A 24611-nucleotide genomic window follows, 5' to 3' on the forward strand; every position below is an offset into this window, starting at 1 on the left:
CTAGAGAGGTTAAAGTCACCATTGGCCTCATGGTGAAATCTCTGAGCGGTTTCCTTCCTCTCCGGCAACTGAGTTTGTAGTGACTGGGTGTATTGATACACCATGCAAAGTGTAATGAATAACTTCACCATGCTCAAAGGGAATAGGTGCCCTTTTTTGTGAGGCAAGGGGTGTGAATACTTTCTGAAGGCATATAAAGTTATAATACTGAAGCACATACATACAAGATGAGTGGGTGTGTATATACAGTATGTGCTTCTACACCTGCATTGCTTGCTGTTTGGGGTTTTATGCTGGGTTTCTGTACAGCACTTCGAGATATTAGCTGATGTACGAAGGGCTATATAAAATAAACTTGATTTGATTTTGATATAAAAAAGAAATGTCACTGTCAACTGTGTTTATTTTCAGCAAACTTAACATGTGTAAATTTTTCATGAACATAAGATTCAACATCTGAGACAAACTGAACAAGTTCCACAGACATTGAATAATGTGTCCCTGAACAAGGGGGGGGTCAAAATCAAAAGTAACAGTCAGTATCTGGTGTGTCCACCAGCTGCATGAAGTACTGCAGTGCATCTCCTCCTCATGGACTGCACCAGATTTGCCAGTTCTTGCTGTGAGATGTTACCCCACTCTTCCACCAAGGCACCTGCAAGTTCCCGGACATTTCTGGGGGGGGATGGCCCTAGCCCTCACCCTCCGATCCAACAGGTCCCAGACATGCTCAATGGGATTGAGATCCAGGCTCTTCGCTGGCCATGGAAGAACACTGACATTCCTGTCTTGCAGGAAATCACGCACAGAACGAGGCAGTAATGGCTGGTGGCATTGTCATGCTGGAGGGTCATGTCAGGATGAGCCTGCAGGAAGGGTACCACATGAGGGAGGAGGATGTCTTTCCTGTTACACACGCGTTGAGATTGCCTGCAATGACAACAAGCTCAGTCCTGATGCTGTGACACACCGCCCCAGACCATGTCGGACCCTCCACCTCCAAATCGATCCCGCTCCAGAGTACAGGCCTCGGTGTAACGCTCATTCCTTTGCCGATAAAAGCGAATCCGACCATCACCCTTAGTGAGACAAAACTGCGACTCGTCAGTGAAGAGCACTTTTTGCCAGTCCTGTCTGGTCCAGCGACGGTGGGTTTGTGCCCATAGGCGACGTTGTGCCGGTGATGTCTGGTGAGGACCTGCCTTACAACAGGCTTACAAGCCCTCAGTCCAGTCTCTCTCAGCCTATTGGGGACAGTCTGAGCACTGATGGAGGGATTGTGCGTTCCTGGTGTAACTCGGGCAGTTGTTGTTGCCATCCTGTACCTGTCCTGCAGGTGTGATGTTCGGATGTACAGATCCTGTGAAGGTGTTGTTACACGTGGTCTGCCACTGCGAGGACGATCAGCTGTCCGTCCTGGTTCCCTGTAGCCCTGTCTTATGCGTTTTACAGTAAGGACATTGCAATATATTGCCCTAGCCACATCTGCAGTCCTCATTCCTCCTTGCAGCATGCCTAAGGCTCGTTAACGCAGATGAGCAGGGACCCTGGGAATCTTTTCTTTTGTTTTTCCCCCAGAGTCAGTAGAAAGGCCTCTTTAGTGTCCTAAGTTTTCATAACTGTGACCTTAATTGCCTACCGTCTGTAAGCTGTTATGTCTTTAACGACCGTTCCACAGGTGCATGTTCATTAATTGTTTATGGTTCATTGAACAAGCATGGGAAACAGTGTTTAAACCCTTTACAATGAAGATCTGTGAAGTTATTTGGATTTTTAAAAATTATCTTTGAAAGACAGGGTCCTGAAACGTTTCTTTTTTTGCTGAGTTTATGTGTGAACACACTATTATTCCAGACCCCAATTATTATCAAGCTGTTGTCAAAAGAGCCAATTAACTATTAATGCAGTCGAGCAGTATGCCATGAATCACACACAGGTGTGCAGTGCGTACAAACAAACAGTGTCTAGCATCACACCATAAAACATGCTTTGAGGATGCAGTTTCAGGCAGCCATTAAAGAAACCAGCCGTGTCACACACAAAGGTCCTCGTCTGTAATGGCGGGTGAGAGGGTTAATGAAGACAGTCCCTGGGCCATTTACTACAGAGTTAATCATCACAGTCACCTGACACACACACACACACACTCCCCTGCGGATATAAAACTCTGCCAAAAAATGTTAAATTAGTGAATTATACTCATGCTTTCCAATGGAACACCCAGAAAACAACTGTCGGAACAAAGAGCAGGAATGATCTTCTACAGAGCACACACACACACACCGGAGGATAAATTTCAGTGTTCTGTTTTTCAGTTTAGATACAAAGGGAACTATTTGCAGAGGAAGTGTGTGTGTGTACAGCGCATTCGGAAAGTATTCAGAACCCTTGACTTTACACATTTTGTTACATTACATCACATCCTTATTGCAAAATTGAATAAGGCTGCCCACTCAAGGACATTGAGACTTGTTCCAAAGTCCCTGCATTGTCTTGGCTGTGTGCTTAGGGTTGTTGGAAGGTGAACATTCGCCCCAGTCTGAGGTACTGAACACTCTGGAGCAGGTTTTCATCAAAGATCTCTCTGAACATTGCTCCGTTCATCTTCGCCTCGATTCTGACTAGTCTCCCAGTCCATGCCGCTGAAAAACATCCCCACAGCATGATGCTGCCACCACCATGCTTCACCGTAGGCATGGTGCCAGGTTTCCTCCAGACGTGACGCTTGGCATTCAGGCAAAAGTGTTCAATTTTGCCTGAATCAGAGAATCTGATTTGTCATGGTCTGGGAGTCTTTAGGGGCTTTTTGACAAACTCAAAGCGGGCTGCCATGTGCCTTTTACTGAGTGGCCTCCGTCTGGCCACTCTACCATAAAGGCCTTATTGGTGAAGTGCTGCAGAGATGGTTGTCCTTTGAGAAGGTTCTCCCATCTCCACAGAGGAACTCGAGATCTCTGTCAGAGTGACCGTCGGCTTCTTGGTCACCTCCCTGACCAAGGCCCTTATTCCCCGATTGTTCAGTTTGGCAGGGCGGCCAGCTCTAGGAACATTCTTGGTGGTTCCAAACTTCTTCCATTTAAGAATGATGGAGGCCACTGTGTCCTTTGGGGATCTTCAACGCTGCAGAAATTTGTTGGTGCCCTTCCCCAGATCTGTGCCACAATCCTGTCTCGAGGCTCTACGGACAATTCTGTCGACCTCATGGCTTGGTTTTTGCTCTGACAATGCACTGTCAACTGTGAGACCTTATATAGACAGGTGTGTGCCTTTCCAAATCATGTCCAATCAATTGAATTTGCCACAGGTGGAATTCCAAGTTGTAGAAGCATCTCAAGGATGATCAATGGAAACAGGATGGACCTGAGTTCAATTTCGAGTCTCATAGCAAAGGGTCTGAATACTTATGTAAATAAGGTATCTGTTTTTCATTTTTTATACATTTGTAAAAAATTCTAAAAGCCTGTTTTCACTTTGTCATTATAGGGTATTGTGTGTAGATTGGTGAGGAAAAACATGTATTTAATCAATTTTAGAATAAGGCTGTTATGTAACAAAATTTGGAAAAAGTCAAGGGGTCTGAATACTTTCAGAAGGCACTGTGTGTGTGTGTGTGTGTGTGTGTGTGTGTGTGTGTGTGTGTGTGTGTGTGTGTGTGTGTGTGTGTGTTCGCACGGCAAGGCCTAGAGCACCCTCTTCTGGCGAAAGAAAAGCCAAAGAGTATGGGCAACAAAGAGAAAGAAAGGGGGATAGAGAGAAGGGGGTGGAGATAGAGATGGATAGACGGAGGAACAGAGAATGAGTGATAGAGAGATGGGAGTAAGAGAGAGATGGAGGGGGGGTGTACAGTACATACAGTTCACATCAAAGGTGTTGAAGATCTGCCTGGTTTTCTGGTAGTGGTCATCTGATGACAACTTCCTCCCCATGAGACACGCAAACATCTCTATACACACCCCTAGAGAGAGATTGGGGGGGGGGGGGGGGTGATGGAAGAGAGAGAGAGATAAATAAAGAGAGCCTTCTTCCTATACATGGCGGTAACAGTAACAAACATATCACCTTACAAATGCACGCACACACACAAATGTGAGTGTCTGGCAATGAATGAAAGCGTGCTGTGTGCTCAGGGCTTCAAATGAAGGTGGAGAAAAAGAGCCAGAGCTGCGGAGAATAGAGCGAGAGAGAGAGAGAGAGAGCAAGAGAGAGAGCAAGAGAGAGCGAGCACAAAAGAGGGAGAACTGGAAAGAGCAGTGCCAAGCTTTCACAGGAAGGGAAGAATAGAGGTGTGTTTGGATTAGGGAAGGTGTCGTGTGTGTGTTTTGAATCTGATTCTGTTAGCCGCACGGTGGCCCCTACCAAAGATCTGCGACTATGACTCACCACATGGCAAGCGTACACAGCAACCGTGCCTAGCTAATTGAGAGTACTTCACGCACGCACCCTGGTCTCCCACAGACCAACGTCCCTGGTCTCTCACAGACCAACGTCTTGACCATTAGACCAAGATTAAATTATTTTGTGCTGAGGGGGACACTGATTTTGAAGTTGCAGGCAGGGCTACCTCATCACAAGACCATGAGCCTGACCCATGTCCGCTATACTTAGAACACCGGTTAGGGGTGAGAGAGAGAAGGGGAGGTGGAAGCTAAAACTTCCTACAGGACTTCCTATAGGGATAGATAGATTTATTTGACCATTTCAAACAACACAACCACTCAGAGGACAACACAAGAAAGTTTGAAAACATATTTGCAAATATAAACATAATAGTCCTAGGCTAGAGAGTAGACATAGCCTACTAGGCATACTCGGGTTCCACATATAACACATAACAAAACAACGCATAGGACAACACTGTCAGAGGCTAGAGCAGGACTCCCTTAGTAGATAAGCGATCTCAGGCTCCTAAACGGAATTAGATGATGTTCGTATCTCGCAAAAGGCAATAGCTCGAAAGTGTTCGGGTAAGAAAATGGCATCATCAGCTGAAAATTACAGTTAGTAATGGTAAACATATAAAATGTAAGTTTACCATAAAAACAAATCTAAAACAGTTAAGATTTCGTTGGCAGCTCATAAACCTTTAGCTAAACTGTTTCTCAGCTAGCTAAGTCAATAGATATAGCTTGTCAGCTGTAATCTGCAAATTGCGATTTAAAGCAGAGCTAACGTTAACATTCTAAAGCTAACTGCTGTTTATCCAGTTAGCTAGTGTTACTAGCTAGCCAGCCAGTTTGCCATAGCATAGTGCTAGTAGCCTAGAGTTGATAGGTTCCTTACTTTAGCAACGCCACAAAGAAAATATCAAATGGCAAAAATTGAAGGCACTATGTGCACACGAGCACGCAACCTGAGATCAGGGCAGGCGGAATCGACTCGCTATCTGACATAAGACAATGGTAGAAGACAGTATGGTAGTTAGTTTCTTGCCAAAGGCCTCTGTTTAACCCCTATTGAGGGGCTGTGCTTTAAATGAGCCACAGAGAGACAGTCTAGCCAAGCCCACACCCACACTGCCTGGCCCCATTCACTCTTAGCCAGCCACACACATTCTCAATCTCTCCCTCTAGTTAGCCACCCACTCTGTCTCTTCCCACCATCACCACCAATTTACTAATCATACCATATCCAGAGGAGCTGTTTAATTCATTGCTCTCGCTCTATTCCGCTCTTTTCCCACTCTCTCTCCCAGACAAATTTAACGGATTGTGAAATATTTAATTGCATCAACCATGCCACGATCTAAATTCTTTCTCTCTTCCCTCCCTCTTTCCCGTCACCCCCCTTACCCTCAATCCCTTCCCTCGTTTTCTCTCTCTTACTGGGCAATGTACAGATTAAAATTTTGCTCCTGGCTTTAAAAACAAAAGAGAAATGACTTCCTAATCTTTAACCGTTTAACATCTTCCTTCAATAGCCCCGTATCTGTCTAGTCAGCCACCTTCCCATCTCCACTCTCTCTATCCCCCTCCCATCTGCATGTCAAGAAGCCCCCAGTTAAAGCGTTGGCCGCATGTCGTCACAATAACAATTGCACCGCAAGCCTTTTGTGAGGCATTCTTTTAATTACTGGAAATGTGTAAAACGATTACACCCAATCTAAATCAAGCGTTCCCTCTTGTTTTATCTCGTTTCTTTCCATTTCACCAGGATGGATTGGAATGATACACTGAATAGGTTGCTTTGTTTGGTTTTGTCTTCCACCATCCCATTTTAAATGGAGATAGCGGCTAAATGCTGCAAGGTGGATGTTATGCTGTGTGTGTGTGTGTGTGTGCTTACACATCAGCATGGGTCCCCCTACTTTGCGTCTCAGTTGGAGGGCTGCCTGTCGTGGCCATAAGTGGTACTGTGATGAACAGCGTATGAAACTGTAATGACGTCTAAACTGCGGGCACGCTATAAATTAATCTAAAAAAGCCATTGAGGCTGTCAGAGGATAGCTGCAGGCAGGCACTCGTGTATGTCTGTGTGTGAGTGAGTGAGGTTGAGCCACTCGTCTCAAATTAAATACGGTCTGCGATGGCTGTTCTCAAATTAAATACGGTGTGTGATGGCTGTTCAGAGGCTATGTCCTGTGGCTATATCTTCCACTTGTTCATTAACACACACACACATATATATATTGGAGTGCTTCCGTTTAGCACGACTGGATGTGGGAAGATTGAGTCACTATCATATTTACATAAATCGACACATCAAGAATATACAGTATGAGCTAAAAGTGCGGATGGTGTACATATTTTCTAATTTCTGAGTGCTCGTATGACACACACACTGACAGACAGACAGACAGACACACAGTAATATGTACTCATTCTGTCACAACAGCATTGTGCTTGTTGGAGAACTGAGAACGGTTCCTGGTACGGTCAGACTTACCTGGTGAATCTTTTGCCTGGGCTTGAGCCATTAACATGTTGGTTTCAGACTGCAACATACAAGCACAAGGAAATTAAAGACTGACCTGATAGATGACTGAGGAAATGTCATCTATTTGAATTTAAGTGATAGAAAAATTATTAAGATATCCCATTTGATATTTATCAGTGTAGTTTTTGTGAGGTGATTATCATGCAAATTAGCTAGGTCACAAAGAAAGGTTAGAGAATACTTTTTAGATAAAACTAAGTACAACGGCGCCATCTTGTGGAATGAAATGAGCATTACTTCACTGCTCCTAAAATTCAACTTAAACGAGGCTGGATACAACCGCACAACTGTAGCTCTGGTCCATTGCGTGACACGAGGAAACTCGTTGTCTTCGTGCGATGGACCAGAGCTAGCACAACTGTACATGGGGTCTATACGGTATGAAAGTGGTACTTCCGGTTGTCTCGTTTTGTAGGCTATGAATTGGCTTAACATTTTCATCGTCAACTTCATGAAAACAGTCATATAAGATATATATAAAAATGTATACGTGTTTCTGTGTTAATTAACTTACCATATGCCGATTTTCAACGTATTTGATGGCCAAGAAGAAGCACGAAGCCAAAAAGTTACAGTACCACTGTTTCATTAGAACTACTACTCCCACCAGCTGTCTCACTTTCGATACCTTTAACGGTCTACAAAAAAAGTATTTATATTTATTTTCTTCAAAAAGTACTGGCTGGCAATATTAAGTAAAAAAATCTAACACACACCTAACTAACGGGTTCTTACCGTTCTGTAAGTCCTCGAGCAGGCACGCTATCAATGCTGCAGCTGTGGCAACCCAATGAGCACTGGCTACCCTTTTCGCACAGGGACCTTTGTTAGCAAGGTTCTGTCACACCCATAGTGAAGAATGATGTTGTTTTGATGCGTCGCTACCCTACGTACCTACAGTGGCATGATCTTATCTTGTGCACCTGCTTGATGATGGCTAACGTTAGCTAGTTAACTGATTAGCTAGATTGATCAATGACAACCCGGGGCATAAGTTTAACTACTTTTAATAACTAGATACATCAGCTAGCAATAGAACAGTGTGTAGCCATGTAACGGCACACTATCAACAACCACTGTCTGGGTGGCGCATTGTATTATGGTAGCGCAGTCTTTGTTATTAACACACTACATACTACCTACCATGTTTTTCTAGCTAGCCACATACTTATGTTGTTTATATCTTATTTAAACTGGCTGACTTGCTATCTAAAATGAGAATGTATTAATAAGTTGGTTCAAGTCTTTACAAAATAAAACCACATAGCCAAGTAGAGCAACATACTGTAGCTATCAAAACAACGTCATTTGTCACTATGGGGGCCACGGGACCTTGCTAACAAAGGGCCCCATGCGAAAAGGGTAGCCCATACACATTGGGTTGCCACACGGGAGTTCAATTGATAATATTCTAACTTTCAGTGATGTGTCTTACTCCTTGAGCATCAAATATGTTGATAGAAGCCATCGGATATGAACAAATCTAATTGTATCTCTCTCTTATATGACTGCATTTTCATGAGTTTGATTACATAAGCTTGAAGCTCATTCAAAAACAATACAGGATGTGGGAAGGATTAAGCGAGGGAGAAAGAATGGAGCTAAGAACGAACGGTACAAACCAACGTCTACCGAATACAAGCCTAGTAATTTCACTTACGAATCAACAACAGGAGTGCTGGTTACAAGCTCCTCTCCTGAAAACCCTGAGATGGAGGCGGTTAGTGAGAACTCAGAAATCAAACCCGACGAAAGCGAGGAAGTACCTGCAGCGACAGGTTGGGTGAAGACTTCCAAGCTTCACCACAATGATCAGGACAATGCCAGAGATGTTTGAGGCAGTGGGAGTAATATATTTGTGGAGAAAGTGGATTTATGTCTTTTGCCCGACCCATTTGTGGTATTTTTCTGGGTGGAGGGAAAAGCTGGGTATTGTTAACTCGCGCGAGACTGAAGAGACTGTCTATCCTTTACCTGATAAAGTCATACTAGGATGTGTCAGGTATCCGGTAAGAGCTTTTGTTTCCAAACCCACTACAGTGTTTCAGGTGCCAAGCTTATGGTCATGTTGCACCAGTATGTAGTAGAAAGATTTTGATGTTTGAGAAGTGTGCAGGAGGGCATGGGACAAAGGAATGTGTAGTTTCGGTGGTAGAAGTGTGTATTAATTGTGGGGGTGAATTGTGTTTCAATTGTGGGGGTGACCATGTTGCTAGGGATCAGAAATGTCCTGTGCGAGTGAGACAGGTTGAGGTTGCCAGGGTGAGAGCAGTGCAGAAAGTGTCATATGCTGAAACAGTAAGGAAAGTAGAGGATGGTGGGCAAAGGGTGAGGGAACCTGAGAGGATCCCTGTGAGTAGTAGGCCAGTACAGAGTGAACAGAACAATTTGTGCTTTAGTAAGGTTCGCTTCTTGGAGTTTATTGCTATAGTCATTAATTGTACCGCACAGATGGAAAGGAAATCCCAGAAGATTGGTCTGGTAGTAGCAGCAGCAGAGAAGTGTTTGTGTGTCAGAGATTTTAGTGCAGAGAAACTACTAGGGGTTTGAGAGAAGGGGCCAAAGTAGGTGGTAGAAGTGGGGAGTTTGTTGGGGATAGTGGTGTATATCTAGGGTTAGATGGTGGTGCCATTTTTTTTTGTGAACAAAACGTGCACCCTTTCAGTTTGTTTGCCAGCTCATAGAAGTGGTAGGATAAGAAAATCAACTACTTCCAAATGGAGATGGCCTTAATGGCGCTGCCCATGCTCTCAGATGCCATAACGGAACAGATACAATGATGCAAAGTCTATGATATCATCTAGTTTCTACTACCTTTGATGGTTTATATCCAAACAGCATGACCACCGCCATTTTTAAGTCTTCTCTGTTCAGGTAGCCTTTCTTGTCCGTGTCACACAGCTCATAAACCTTTGGAGGAAATACATTGTCATGTTACAAAAAAGTCTACCTTGTAGGGGTGAGAGAGAGGGGGATGGGGTGTAATCAATGATTATATAATATATATACCAATGATTTATATACACTGAGTGTACAAAACATTAGAAACACCTTCCTAATATTGAGTTGCACGCCCTTTTGCACTCAGAACAGCCGTAATTTGCCGGGGCATGGACTACAAGGAGTCGAAAGCGTTCCACTGGGATAATGGCCCATGTTGACTCCAATGCTTCCCACAGTTCTGTCAAGTTGGCTGGATGTCCTTGGGTGGTTGACAAATCTTGATACACACGGGAAACTGTTGAGCGTAAAAAACCAAGCAGCATTGCAGTTCTTGACACTCAAACCGGTGCGCCTGGCACCTACTACCATACCCCATTCAAAAGACAAATTTTTAAAATTGCCCATTCACCCTCTGAATGGCTGGCACACACACACACACCTCAAGGCTTAAAAATCCTGTTTTAACTGGTCTCCTTCCCTTCATTTACACTGACTGAAGTGGATTTAACAGGTGACATCAATAAAGGATCATAGCTTTCACCTGGTCAGTTTATGTCATGGAAAGAACAGGTGATCCAAATGTTTTGTACACTCAGTGTATACAGATCATTGGTATATACCCATCATTGGGTGTAATCCAAAGTCTGCCCTTACGAAAAAAGACTGCAGTCAGAGTGCAGTATAAATGCAGTATGCTGTAAATATTGCGTCCAAAATATTTTTTTTACTGCAGTAATTTTAAAGTATAAGTGCAGTTACATGTAATGATGATTAATTCTGCAATTACTGCGTCCAAAATACCATAGTCGATAGCAATTACCGCACTTTTACTGCCGTTTCAAAACTACAATATCTTTCTGCAAGGGTGGCGGCAGTAGGTTATAGTAATAATGGACTAAAGGAGCCTAACATTGCTCGTTATAGTCCAAGGACCATACATGTTCTGTTTAAAGACGAAATGGCTATGGAAGCCAAAACAGCCAAATACTCCATCTAAACGGGATTCGATTCTCAACTGCGGTACGGTTCTAGAAACATAAATCCCTCTACCTTCATATCAAATCAAAATTATTTCACAAATGCAAAAAAATACACACTTACTGTACACTGTTTTAACCGGTTTGAAACACAGTTGCAGCCAATGTTCCCTCTACTAGCAATGAATATGAACAAATGTGCACATTTGGCTACATGCAGCTCTCGCTTTTATCTCAAAACAAGCACATATGCTCGCAACCACTCATGCTGTAAACACAGTCCAGTTCAAACTGAATGGCACACATCCATATATTGCAATGGTCTATTTGCATATAGGGATACTGCAGCTCTGATTGGTTATGCCACACCGGTTGGTAGAGTATGGGCTGAGTCGTGCATGTCAATGTAATAGAATCCTACTCCGGTGTGTTCCGCCTACAAGAAAATCTCTTGCATAGTTTGTTTTGGTTTCGGTATGTTGCATTGAAAGTGGCTAATATTGGCAATTTCCACAGTTGAAGGAAACATTGAGTGTTAACTAAAGGGGAAAACTAGAAAGTCGAGTGTAGTTCAATCTCGTGCTTCTCTGCATGGGCTGATATTTCTTCTGCGCGGCAGTCTCGGGGAGCTGCGCAGCTTAGATGGAACATGGTTGCAACTGACAGTACGTTTCAGTGACAAGTTTTGTTGCGTCCGTCCGACCTCTTCCGTTTACACACTGGAGTTCGGCGATGCAGATAGTGGACTACCTGTGCTAATTAGCGGTCTTCTGTCTGTTTTCCGTAAACAAGCGCTGTAACATATAGCTTTGCGGGAACCCTAAGCCTATAAAGATGTGTAGTCATTAAACTTGATCATTATTTCACACTGATATGAAAGACACGTTCCTTATGTTTCCAAAACCGTACCGCAAGCAATGCGTGTTAAAGGAATGTTTCACCCATTTTGAATGTTATATTGTTTTTGTGCATCTCTTGGCGGTTCTTTTATTTTGGTACTTTTTACCCCTTTTATCCCCAATTTCGAGATATCCAATTGGTAGTTACAGTCTTGTCCCATCACTGCAACTCTCGTTTGGACTCCGGAGAGGCGAAGGTCGAGAGCCATGCGTCCTCCAAAACACGACCCTGCCAAGCCCCACTGCTTCTTGACACACTGCTCGCTTAACCCGGAAGCCAGCCACACCAATGTGTCTGAGGAAACACTGTACAACTGGCGACCAAAGTCAGTGTGCATGCGCCCGGCCCACCACAAGGAGCCGCTAGAGCGCGATGGGACAAGGACATCCCGGCCGGCCAAACCCTCCCCTAACCTGGACAACGCTGGGCCAATTGTACAACGCCTCATGGATCTCCCTGTCGCAGCCGGCTGCGACATAGCCTTGGATCAAACCCGGGTCTGTAGTGATGCCTCTAGCACTGCGATGCAGTGCCTTAGACCGCTGCGCAACTCGGGAGACTCTGAGCGATGTTCTATCAATTACCGGGGTCATTTCATGGTTATCTGAGCTATTGCTGTTCAAGCAGGCAAATATTTGTCCGGGTATGAGGTAGCATTGCGATAAAGTCACTCTCACTACACTGGAAGTTAATAGGAATACGACTTTTAGATCGTAAAAACATCTATCATACATGTCAGATTTCAATAGTGGCCGATGTCATAACGCGGGAGGTTGTCTTCTCTCGAATGAGTCATTGATCATATTTTTGCCATATTCCTACCTTGAGAAATGTGTAATTTAAAAAATATATAGTTCACATATTAATGTTATTTAACACTGTAAAATCAGAAATTACATCATAGGAATTTTGGATGGATTTTTCCTTTAACGCTTAAAGCAACGGTTGGGGCTCTTAACAAATCTCGGTCAGAACTATGGGGCAACACAGACAGGGTTGGCTTATATTGTTGATAACATGTCAACTATATTTCATCTTCAATGTTTATTGAAAACAACTACAATTGCACAATGAGCACTTCATGTTGGTTAGATAGCTAGTGAATTTTAGCCATTTCATTATTTTTTGTATTGTATTTACTATGGATCCCAATTAGCTGGGTCCGACAAAATTAAGGCAGTTATGCAATTATTATTATTATTATTTTTTTTAATCCACGTGTACGCGTGTGTATAGTGCGTATGTTATCGTGTGTGTATGCATGTGTCTGTGCCTATGTTTGTGTTACTTCACAGTCCCCGCTGTTCCATAAGGTGTATTTTTACTTGCTTTTTGAATCTGATTCTACTGCTAGCATCAGTTACTTGATGTGGAATAGAGTTCCATGTAGTCATGGCTACATGGCTACACCAGAGACCTCTGGTGGCATGCATGGGTGTCCAAGCTATGTGCTAGTATTTTAAACAGACAGCTCGGTACCTTCAGCTTGTCAACACCTCTTACAAAAACAAGTAATGAGGAAGTCAATATCTTCCACTTTGAGCCATGAGAGATTGACATGCATGTCATTAATGTTAGCTCACCCTATCCTTTTAAGGGCCAGCTGTGCTGCTCTGTTCTGAGCCAACTGCAATTTTCCCATGTCCCTCTTTGTGGCACCTGACCACACGACTGAACAGTAGTTGTCCAGACAGAACCCACTCCTCAGTAAAAGGCACGACAGTCTGCTTAGAGTTTGCCAAAAGGCACCTAAAGGACTCTGACCATGAGAAACAAGATTCTCTGGTCTGATGAAACCAAGATTTAACACTTTGGCCTGGATGCCAAGCGTCACGTCTGGAGGAAACCTGGCAACATCCCAATGGTGGTGGCAGCATCATGCTGTGGGTATGTTTTTCAGCAGCAGGCACTAGGAGACGATTCAGGATTGAGGGTAAGATGTACAGAGCAAAGTACAGAGAGATCTTTGATGAAAATGTGCTCCAGAGTACTCAGAACCTCAGACTAGGGCGACGGTTCACCTTTCAACAGGACAACGACCCTAAGCACACAGCAAAGACAACGCAGGAGTGGCTTCAGGACAAGTCTCCGAATGTCCTTGAGAGGCCCAGCCAGAGCCCAGACTTGAACTCGATCTAACATCTCCGGAGAGATCTAAAAATAGCTGTACAGCGATACTCCCCATCCAACCTGACAGAGCTTGAGAGGATCTGCAGAGAAGAACGGGATAAACTCCCCAAATACAGGTGTGCCAAGCTAACGTCATACTCAAAAGGACTCGAGGCTGTAATCACTGCCAAAGGTGCTTCAACAAAGTACTTAGTAAATGATCTGAATACTTATGTAGATGTGATATTTCCGTTGTCATTATGGGGTAGTGTGTGTAGATTGATGACGGGGAAAAAACGATTTAATCAATTTTAGAATAAGACTAACGTAACAAAATGTGGAAAAAGTCAAGGGGTCTGAATACTTTCTGGAGGCACTGTATAAGATCTCCTAAACCTGTGTTAACCTCAGACCTTATTTTCGGCATTTATTCCAAAACCCTATATTTTTCCCCATAGGGATGGCTGAACCAATGATGTGTATAAACGTGACTGGGCCGAACGAACCAGGGGTAAATTATTTCCGGGTTTTAGCAGTACAAGCTGGCGAGCTCTATAGAGCCCCACACCACATTGAATGTGTCATAGTACCCATAAAAACTAGCAGTCATGCAGGGAAAATGTTCCAATTGTTTTTCCACCATTCATTTTCCCCCTGAGGGGATTTTAAAAACACATAAAATAAGGGCTGTGTTTCGTGTAGGCTTACCCTGGCATGACGTTTTGATAAACATGTAAATCTCTCTCAGACAAGGTGACTTATCAATATATTAGACTCTATTTAACGCTCAGTTTTGTAAATGCTAATTAGCATCAAAGTAGACATCATGCAAAACTACAAATCCCTGCAAGCTCCTGCACATCAACTCTAGCTGATACCTTTTCTAACAGGTATTGTGTCAATTTAAAACTTGCACAAGACAGTTCAAAGAATTTTCCATTTTATAGAAATGTTGCCAATTTATTAGTTGCTACATTTATTTAACATTAGATAGTTAATCAAGAGAATCTTACCTTTGACTCGCTTTCGGATCATCATGGCATTTGTAGTACTTTATGATAGCCACATTAGCACCTAATTAGCGTTTCATTATGGGGGGGTAAATACGGGCGAATATATACAGAAAATACCCGAGCTTTGAAGCAAGCTTCCAGAAAATTGGAACGGAAATGGCGCCACACCAAACTGGAAGTCCTCCGACTAGCTTGGAAAGACAGTACCGTGCAGTACCGAAGAGCCCTCACTGCTGCTCGATCATCCTACTTTTCCAACTTAATTGAGGAAAATAAGAACAATCCAAAATTTCTTTTTGATACTGTTGCAAAGCTAACTAAAAAGCAGCATTCCCCAAGAGAGGATTGGTTCACTCACAGTAATAAATTCATGAACTTCTTTGAGGAAAAATCATGATCATTAGAAGCAAATTACGGACTCCTCTTTAAATCTGCATATCCTCCAGGGCTTAGCTGTCCTGGATCTGCACAGCTCTGCCAGGGCCTGGGATCGGGAAGACACTTAAGTGTTTAGTACTATATCTCTTGACACAATGATGAAAATAATCATGGCCTCTAAACCTTCAAGCTGCATACTGGATCCTATTCCTACTAAACTACTGAAAGAGCTGCTTCCTGTGCTTGCCCTCCTATGTTGAACATAATAAACGGCTCTCTATCCACGGATGTGTACCAAACTCACTAAAAGTGGCAGTAATAAAGCCTCTCTTGAAAAAGCCAAACCTTGACCGAAAATATAAAAACTATCGGCCTATATCGAATCTTCCATTCCTCTCAAAAAAAATTGAAAAAGCTGTTGCGCAGCAACTCACTGCTTCCTGAAGACAACAATGTATACGAAATGCTTCAGTCTGGTTTTAGACCCCATCATAGCACTGAGACTGCACTTGTGAAGGTGGTAAATGACCTTTAATGGCGTCAGACCGAGGCTCTGCATCTGTCCTCGTGCTACTAGACCTTAGTGCTCTTTTGATACCATCGATCACACATTCTTTTGGAGAGACTGGAAACCCAAATTGGTCTACACGGACAAGTTCTGGCCTGGTTTAGATACCTGTCGGAAAAGATATAAGTTTGTCTCTGTGAATGGTTTGTCCTCTGACAAATCACTGTACATTTCGGTGTTCCACAAGGTTCCGTTTTAGGACCACTATTGTTTTCACCATATATTTTACTCTGGGGATGTTATTCGAAAACATAATGTTAACTTTCACTGCTATGCGGATGACACACAGCTGTACATTTCAATGAAACATGGTGAAGCCCCAAAATTGCCTCGCTAGAAGCTCTGTGTTTCGACATAAGGAAGTGGATGCTGCAAACGTTCTACTTTTAAACTCGGACAAAACAGAGATGCTTGTTCTAGCCCAAGAAACAAAGAGATCTTCTGTTAAATCTGACATATTAATCTTGATGGTTGTAAGTCGTCTCAAATAAAACTGTGAAGGACCTCGCGTTACTCTTGACCCTGATCTCTCTTTTGACGAACATATCAAGACTGTTTCAGGACAGCTTTTTTCCATCTACGTAACATTGCAAAAATCAGAAATTTTCTGTCCAAAAATGATGCAGAAAAATTAATCCATGCATTTGTTACTTCTAGGTTAGACTACTGCAATGCTCTACTTTCCCAGCTACCGCGGATAAAGCAACTAATAAACTTCAGTTAGTGCTAAATACAGCTGCTAGAATTCTGACTAGAACCAAGAAATTTGAATCATATACTCCAGTGCTAGCTTCCCTACACTGGCTTCCTGTTAAGGCAAGGGCTGATTTCAAGTTTTACTGTAACACTATAAAGCGTTACATGGCTTGCTCCTCACCTATCTTTCCGAGTTGGTCCTGCCGTACATTTATACGTTACGCTACGGTCACAGACGCAGACCTCCTAATTGTCCCTAGAATTTCTAAGCAAACAGCGGGAGGCAGGGCTTTCTCCTATAGATCTCCATTTTTATGGAACGTCTGCCTACCCATGTGAGAGACGCAGACTCGGTCTACCTTAATGCTTTACTGAAGACTTATCTCTTCAGGTCATATGATTGAGTGTAGTCTGCCAGGAGTGTGAAGGTGAACGGAAAGGCTCTGGAGCAACGAACCGCCTTGCTGTCTTTGCCTGGCCGGTTCCCTCTCTCCACTGGGATTCTCTGCCTCTAACCCTATTACAGGGGCTGAGTCCCTGGCTTACTGGTGCTCTTTCATGCCGTCCCTGGGAGGGGTGCGTCACTTGAGTGGGTTGAGTTACGACGTGATCTTCCTGTCTGGGTTGGCGCCCCCCCTTGGTTTGTGCTGTGGTGGAGATCTTTGTGGGCTATACTCGGCTTGTCCAGGATTGTAAGTTGGTGGTTGAAGATATCCTCTAGTGTGTGGGGGCTGTGCTTTGGCAAGTGGGTGGGTTATATCTCCTGTTTGGCCCTGTCGGGGGTTTCTTCTGATGGGCCACAGTGTCTCCTGACCCTCCTGTCTCAGCTCCAGTATTATGCTGCAGTAGTTTATGTGTCGGGGGCTAGGGTCAGTTGGTTATACCTGGATTACTTCTCCTATCTTATCCAGTGTCCTGTGTGAATTAAGTATGCTCTCTAATTTCTCGTTCTCTTCTTTCTTTCTCTCCTCGGAGAACCAGAGCCCTAGGACCATACGTCACGGCAAAACGGGCATGATGACTCCTTGCTGTCCCCAGTCCGCCTGGCCTTGCTGCTATTCAGTTTTCAGCTGTTCTGCCTGTGGTTATGGAACCCCTACCTGTCCCAGACCTGCTGTTTTCAACTCTTAATGTCGGTTAATGAAGCCAACTGATATTTATTCCTGATTATTATTTGACCATGCTTGTCATTTATGACATTTTGAAAATCTTGGCTCTCTCTAATCTCTTCTTCTTTCTCTCTCTCGGAGGACCTGAGCCCTAGGACCATACGTCAGGACTACCAGCATGATGACTCCTTGCTGTCCCCAGTCCACTGGCCTTGCTGCTATTCCAGTTTCACTGTTCTCCCTGCGGTTATGGAACCGCCACCTGTCCAGACCTGCTATTTTCAACTCTTAATGATGCCTATGAAAGCCAACTGAAAATTATTCATGATTATTATTTGACCATGCTTGTCACTTATTGATATTTTTGAACATCTTTGGCATAGTTCTGTTATAATCTCCACCCGGCACAGCCAGAAGAGGACTGGCCACCCCTCATAGCCTGGTTCCTCTCTAGGTTTCTTCCTAGGTTTTGGCCTTTCTAGGGAGTTYTTCCTAGCCACCGTGCTTCTACACCTGCATTGCTTGCTGTTTGGGGTTTTAGGCTGGGTTTCTGTACAGCACTTTGAGATATCAGCTGATGTACGAAGGGCTATATAAAATAAACTTGATTTGATTTGAATATACACTGCATGATCAAAAGTATGTGGACACCTGCTCGTCGAACATCTCATTCCACAATCATGGGCATTAATATATAACATTGATGTTGGAAAATTGCTGCAGGGACTTGGTTCTATTTATTTATTTATTTTTTAAGCCACAAGAGCATTAGTGAGGTCATTAACTGTTCAGCAGTCTTATGGCTTGGGGGTAGAAGCTGTTAAGGAGCCTTTTGGACATAGACTTGACGCTCCGGTACCGCTTGCCGTGCGGTAGCAGAGAGAACAGTCTATAAGACTGAAGTCAGGTCGGGCACATATGTTGGCCGATTAGCATTTGGCTCTCGTAGCGTTCAAAGAGCACACTGGACGCTCTGACAGAGGAGTAGGGTCGATCCGAGCGTTTAACGCCAGTCAAGCACCCAAGCTAACTGGCTAACGTTGGCTAGCTACTTCCAAACACAAATGAAAGAACACTTCACTCTGACCATTTTACTCGCCCTAGTAGAGATGGTTAGGCTGTTTTCATGTTATCCAGAGCATTGGTGACTAACTGTGCTGCTGGCAACAATTTAATTAAGCTTTTTTTTGCCGACCTTTACTGACACCGGACATATTCAACAGGTGATGAGCGTTTGTAAATTCATCAGTTATTCTGCACGAGAGTGCTCTGAAATCGGAGTAGATAGCCAGAATGAACAATGTCCATTGAAACGCACAACGACTATACCACTTAGCTAAGAATGATGTGAATAATAAAGACAATAAACGTTGGGTATTTAGTTAGAGAGCAGATAGTTAACAATACTGCCTGACAAGTTCGATATATTAGTAGCCAACTAACGCTAGGTAACTAGCTAACATACCAGTACATACTGCTGTAATGCTATGCGGTTCGTTATGATAGCGTAGCTAATAAATTGTCAGCCAACATAACATGTAACGTAACTTATTTGAAAAGTCATTACTTTATTACATTGCTCAACATTTTAACATGTCATAATTAGTTAAAGCAATGAATTTGTATCCACTCTCATTTTGCATATTTTCCTCCAATCTGAAAACGTGAAGCCACGCCCATTTTCTGAAGAATTGCATTATGGGCCCTAAAAGCACGGACATAGTGTCCACTGCATGTATACTTTGTATTTTGGCGAATTTAGTATGACATCCAGGAACTTTTGGCATACTAACTATATCCATACTTTGACCAATAAGCATACTATATACTCAATTCATGTCACAAATAGTACAGTTAGTATGAGCATTCGAACACAGCTCAAGTTTGTTTCTAGTAATCTCTCCTCCATCAGGGGCCTCTTTTTCTTTGGACTTTATTTGGCCATCGGCAACCAACTTTAAGGTGCATTACCACCACCAACTGGCCTGGAGTGTGGACCTCAGTTCATCTTTCATTATAAACTGGGTGGTTCGAGCACTGAATGCTGATTGGCTGACAGCCGTAGTATATCAGACCGTATACCACGGGTATGACAAAATATTTATTTTTACTGCTCTAATTACTTTGGTAACCAGTTTATAACAGCAATAAGCCACCTCGGGGGTTTGTGGTATATGGCCAATATACCACGCCTAAGGGCTGTATCCAGGCACTATGCGTTGCATCGTGCATAAGAACATCCCTTAGCCGTGGTAAATTGGCCATATACCACACCCCCTCGTGCCCTATTGTTAATAACCCACATGAGTATATGCTCCGAAAAACCAATGAGGAGATGGGAGATACGGGACTTGCAGCGTGTGAAGAGTCACTGGAAACAAGTTGTTTTAGCACCTGCCTAGAAGACGCGCGCGAGCAGTGTGGGTGCAATGATTGAATAACATGTATGTGTAAATGTATTTTGCACGCGACGTGGGCGGTGTAATATGTTGACCAGACCGGATGTAAATGTACATATACATGTTATTCAATCATTGCACCGACACTGCTCGCAGAGCATCTGCATGGCCAAGCGCTAAAATAGAAATGGGTTATATTTGTGACTCTCAACGCGCTGCAAGTCTGGCCTCTCCCATCTCCTCATTGGTTTTCAGCAGCATATACCAAAATACCATCTCCTCATTGGTTTTCAGGAGCATATACCCACATGGGTGATTGAAAGATGAACTTAGGTCCACACTCCAGTCGGTTGCTATAATGCACCTAAAGTTGGTTGCCAAAAGCCATATAAAGTCCAAAATAAAAAGATGAAGAAACTTGAAGGAAGGAGGAGAGATGACTAGAAACAAATTTGGTTTACCGTTTCATCTGTGAATTAATTGTTGGAGTAGAGGACCTTGTGCATTTCAGGTAAAATAAATAACCCAATGTTTATCTCCCAGGACAAATGAGATAGCAAAAGCAAGCTAGCTAGCTAAATTGCCATAAATGTTTAATGCTTTTCGACCTGTCCCAAAAATTTTATAATTGGTTCTGAGTTTGTTTTGATATTTCAACCTGCATGTCCTAATCGCATCTGATGTGGGTGGACAAAATTAACGTGCGTGTGCGGTCTTGTCAGCATGTAAAAGATTAGCCGTGTAACGTTAGTGTCACTCACCTGTGAACTGAACTCTGCTTGCCTTGGCATCCCGGACCCCCTGGTCTCTGAACACGAATGATACTAGTGTAGACGGAAATTATGTGATGTACTTTTACAGAACTTGACATGGTAATAATACGGTAAACGTCGGTACCCTGAACTGTACTCCCACACAAGGGCCAGCCAATTACGGAGCCATTCTGCCTCTATCAGACAACCGCAAAATATGTTACCTACAGTAGTCTATGAATGGGTACAGTACCGTTAGCTAACGTTAGTTCTTACCGTTTCAAACTTCTTCTTGTCGATGTCGGTGATTTCTCTTGGTTTTCTGGCTAAATGTGTTAGAGAACACATTTCCATGTTGGTACATTGCACAGACGAGAAGTTAAGTTTCCGTGGAGACCGTATGAGATTCACGGTTGGTTACCTGTTCTTCTTCTTCGGTATCATGGTGTTCGCACATTTTGTTTGTGCATGCCGCCACCTACCGTGCGGTAGTGTGTGGTCAATCACGTTACATTTTGGTTACCTGTTTGATAGTGGTGGAAAAAGTACCACCCGCTGAACCTGAATAGTGTAGGGCAGCAGGTCTAAGCATTAGGTGTGGCCTAATAGTCAACATAGAACAACATAATAGCAGCCCAATTCATTGGCCTACACTACATATTAAACACAATTAACACATCTGATTAGTAGGCTATATAATCAGTTCAATGTCAATAACATATCCTAATATTTTCAGTCTGATTACACTGATAAAATCACAAGTCTCTATTAAATTCGTTTTTTATATTTCTTTGTCCGTTGATTGTGGAAAGACAGCTAGCAACCAAGAGAAAATGTCACCCTGAAAAAGTCTCAAAAGAAAGGTGGATAGTTTCAGGGAAGAATGGACAGAGAAATAGGTATTCTTACCATATTTCTCCAATGTCAAACCACAATGTCTTGTTTGAAACTAAAATGTTTCTGTTTGCAAATAATCAAACATTAGACATCCGTATGAATCTAAGTATGGCACTTCCAAGTTACCTTTCCACGCATACAGAGGCTCAACTGAGGCAGAAAAATGTAAGCTTCAACCCATGGCTACTAATCCGTTGCTTAACCCAACATAAGTGCTTCTATAAAAACTCCCTGGGTTTAAACATCCTATTTTCAGAAAATGAAAAGCTCAATTAATAGAGACAGAATAGCAAAGTACATTTTTTGACTCCTCGAATATTGAAGGTCGCAGCTCAGCTTCAGAATGTCATAGAGCAGAATCAATACAGTGCATTCGGAAAGTATTCAGACCCCTTGACTTTTTCCACATATCATTAGGTTACAGCCTTATTCTAAAATGTATTAATAGTTTTCCCCCCTCAATCTACACACAATACCCCATAATGACAAAGCAAAATCGGGTTTAGAAATGTTTGCAAATGTACATAAAAAAAAAAACTGATATCACATTTACATAAGTATTCAGACCCTTTACTCAGTACTTTGTTGAAGCACCTTTGGCAGTGATTACAGCCTCGAGTCTTCTTGGGTATGACGCAACAAGCTCACCTGTATTTGGGGAGTTTCTCCCATTCTTCTCTGCATATCCTCTCAAGCTCTGTCAGGTTGGATTGGGAGCGTTGTTTCACAGGTATTTTCAGGTCTCTCCAGAGATGTTCGATCGGGTTGAAGTCCGGGCTCTGGCTGGGCCACTCAAGAACATTCAGAGACTTGTCCCGAAGCCACTCCTGCGTTGTGCTTAGGGTCATTGTCCTGTTAGAAGGTGAAACTTCGCCTCAGTCTGAGGTCCTGAGCGCTTTGGAGCAGGTTTTCATTAAGGATCTCACTGTCCTTTGCTACTGTTCCCCGGGCGCCGAAGACGTGGATGTCGATTAAGGCAGCCCCCCGCACCTCTCTGATTCAGAGGCGTTGGGTTAATCTTTTCCTCAAACCTGACTAGTCTCCCAGTCCCTGCCTCTGAAAAACATCTCCATAGCATGATGCTGCCACCACTATGCTTCACCGTAGGGATGGTGCCAGGATTCCCTCCAGACGTGAAGCTTGGCATTCAGGCCAAAGAGTTCAATCTTGGTTTCATCAGACCAGAGAATCTTGTTTCTCATATTCTGAGTCTTTAGGTGCCTTTTTTGCAAACTCCAAGCGGACTGTCATGTGCCTTTTACTGAGGAGTGGCTTCTGTCTGTCCACTCTACCATAAAGGCCTGATTGGTGGAGCGCTGCAGAGATGGTTGTCCTTCTGGAAGGTTCTACCATCTCCAAAGAGGAACTCTAGAGCTGTCAGTGACCATCATGTTCTTTGTCACCTCCCTGACCAAGACCCTCCGAATGCTCATTTTCCCCAGATCTCTGCCTCGACACAATCCTGTCTCAGAGCTCGATGGACAATTCCTTCGACCTCATAGCTTGGTTTTTGCTCTGACATGCACTGTCAATGTTGGGACCTAATATAGACAGATGTGTGCCTTTCCAAATCATGTACAATCAATTGAATTTACAACAGGTGGACTCCAATAAAGTTGAAGAAACATCAAGGATGATCAATGGAAACAGGATGCACCTGAGCTCAATTTCAAGTCTCATAGCAAAGAGTCTGAATACTTATGTAAATAAGGCATTTCTGTTTTATTTTTAATACATTTGCTAAAATGTCTAAACCTGGTTTCGCTTAGTCATTATGGGGTATTGTGTGTGTAGATTGCTGAGGAAATGTTTTTATTTAATCAATTTTAGAATAAGGCCAACGTAACAAAATGTGGAAAAAGTCAAGGGGTCTGAATACTTTCTGTAGGCACTGTATACCCATATGCATAAGTCACTTACTTTGTGGCCATTTCAAACTTTGTTTCTAGCATAAGGCATCACAGAAATAAGTATAGAACGCTTCATATTATCTGGATACTTTTTATTTATTTCAAAATATAAAGTTAACAATCCTTTTCCCCCTTTTTTAAAGAAGGGTATGGCATACCCTCACTCAATTTGAGCCCTACGTTTAACCAAACACACCAAGCCCTCTGCAACTGGATTCTGGACTTCCTGACGGGCCGCCCCCAGGTGGTAAGGGTAGGTAACAACACATCCGCCACACCAATCCTCAACACAGGGGCCTCTCGGGTGCGTGCTCAGTACCCTCCTGTACTCCCTGTTCACTCATGACTGCATGGCCAGGCACGACTCGAACACCATCATTAAGTTTGCCGATTACAAAACAGTGGTAGGCCTGATCACCGACAACAACTAGACAGCCTATAGGGAGGAGGTTTTGAGACCTGGCCGTGTGGTGCCAGGACAACAACCTCTCCCTCAACGTGATCAAGACAAAGGAGATGATTGTTGACTACAGGAAAAGGAAGACCGAGCACGCCCCCATACTCATCGACGGGGCTGTAGTGGCGCAGGTTGAGAGCATCAAGTTCCTTGGTGTCCACATCACCAACAAACTACCATGGTCCAAGCATACCAAGACAGTTGTGAAGAGGGTACGGCAAAACCTATTCCCCCTCAGGAGACTGAAAAGATTTGGCATGTGTCCTCAGATCCTCAAAAGGTTCTACAGCTGCACCATCGAGAGCATAATGACTGGTTGCATCACTGCCTGGTATGGCAACTGCTCGGCCTCCCGACCGCAAGGCACTACAGAGGGTAGTGCGTACGACCCAGTACATCACTGGGGCCAAGCTTCCTCCCATCGTGGACCTCTATACCAGGCGGTGTTAGCGGAAGGCCCTAAAAATTGTCGTCATAAACTGTTCTCTCTGTTACCACACGGCAAGCGGTACTGGAGCGCCAAGTCTTGGTCAAAGAGGCTTCTAAACAGCTTTACCCCCAAGCCATAAG

The 24611-nt window shown here is 43.5% G+C and overlaps 1 protein-coding gene and 1 pseudogene across 7 annotated transcripts in view; both read right to left on the bottom strand.

Annotated features, from left to right (window-relative positions):
• Positions 1-24611, bottom strand: part of efcab11 (EF-hand calcium binding domain 11) — an 87430-nt gene that overhangs the window by 60012 nt on the left and 2807 nt on the right. The window contains exons 1-4 of one of the 7 annotated variants that reach the window (XM_023993932.2): positions 21054-21212; positions 9748-9843; positions 6883-6931; positions 3854-3955 (exon numbers count right to left, since the gene is read on the bottom strand). In XM_023993932.2, coding sequence (XP_023849700.1) covers positions 3854-3955; positions 6883-6931; positions 9748-9843; positions 21054-21131 — 325 coding nt within the window. In that variant the 5' untranslated portion in view covers positions 21132-21212. Of the gene's footprint in view, positions 1-3853; positions 3956-6882; positions 6932-7447; positions 7646-7668; positions 7753-9747; positions 9844-21053; positions 21215-24611 lie in introns of those variants that run through there. The other 6 variants (XM_023993937.2, XM_023993933.3, XM_023993934.2 and 3 more) reach the window with 6 other exon arrangements.
• Positions 851-1549, bottom strand: LOC139028259 (uncharacterized; annotated as a pseudogene).

The sequence above is a fragment of the Salvelinus sp. IW2-2015 genome, linkage group LG9, assembly GCF_002910315.2.
Source record: "Salvelinus sp. IW2-2015 linkage group LG9, ASM291031v2, whole genome shotgun sequence".
NCBI lineage: Eukaryota > Metazoa > Chordata > Actinopteri > Salmoniformes > Salmonidae > Salvelinus > Salvelinus sp. IW2-2015.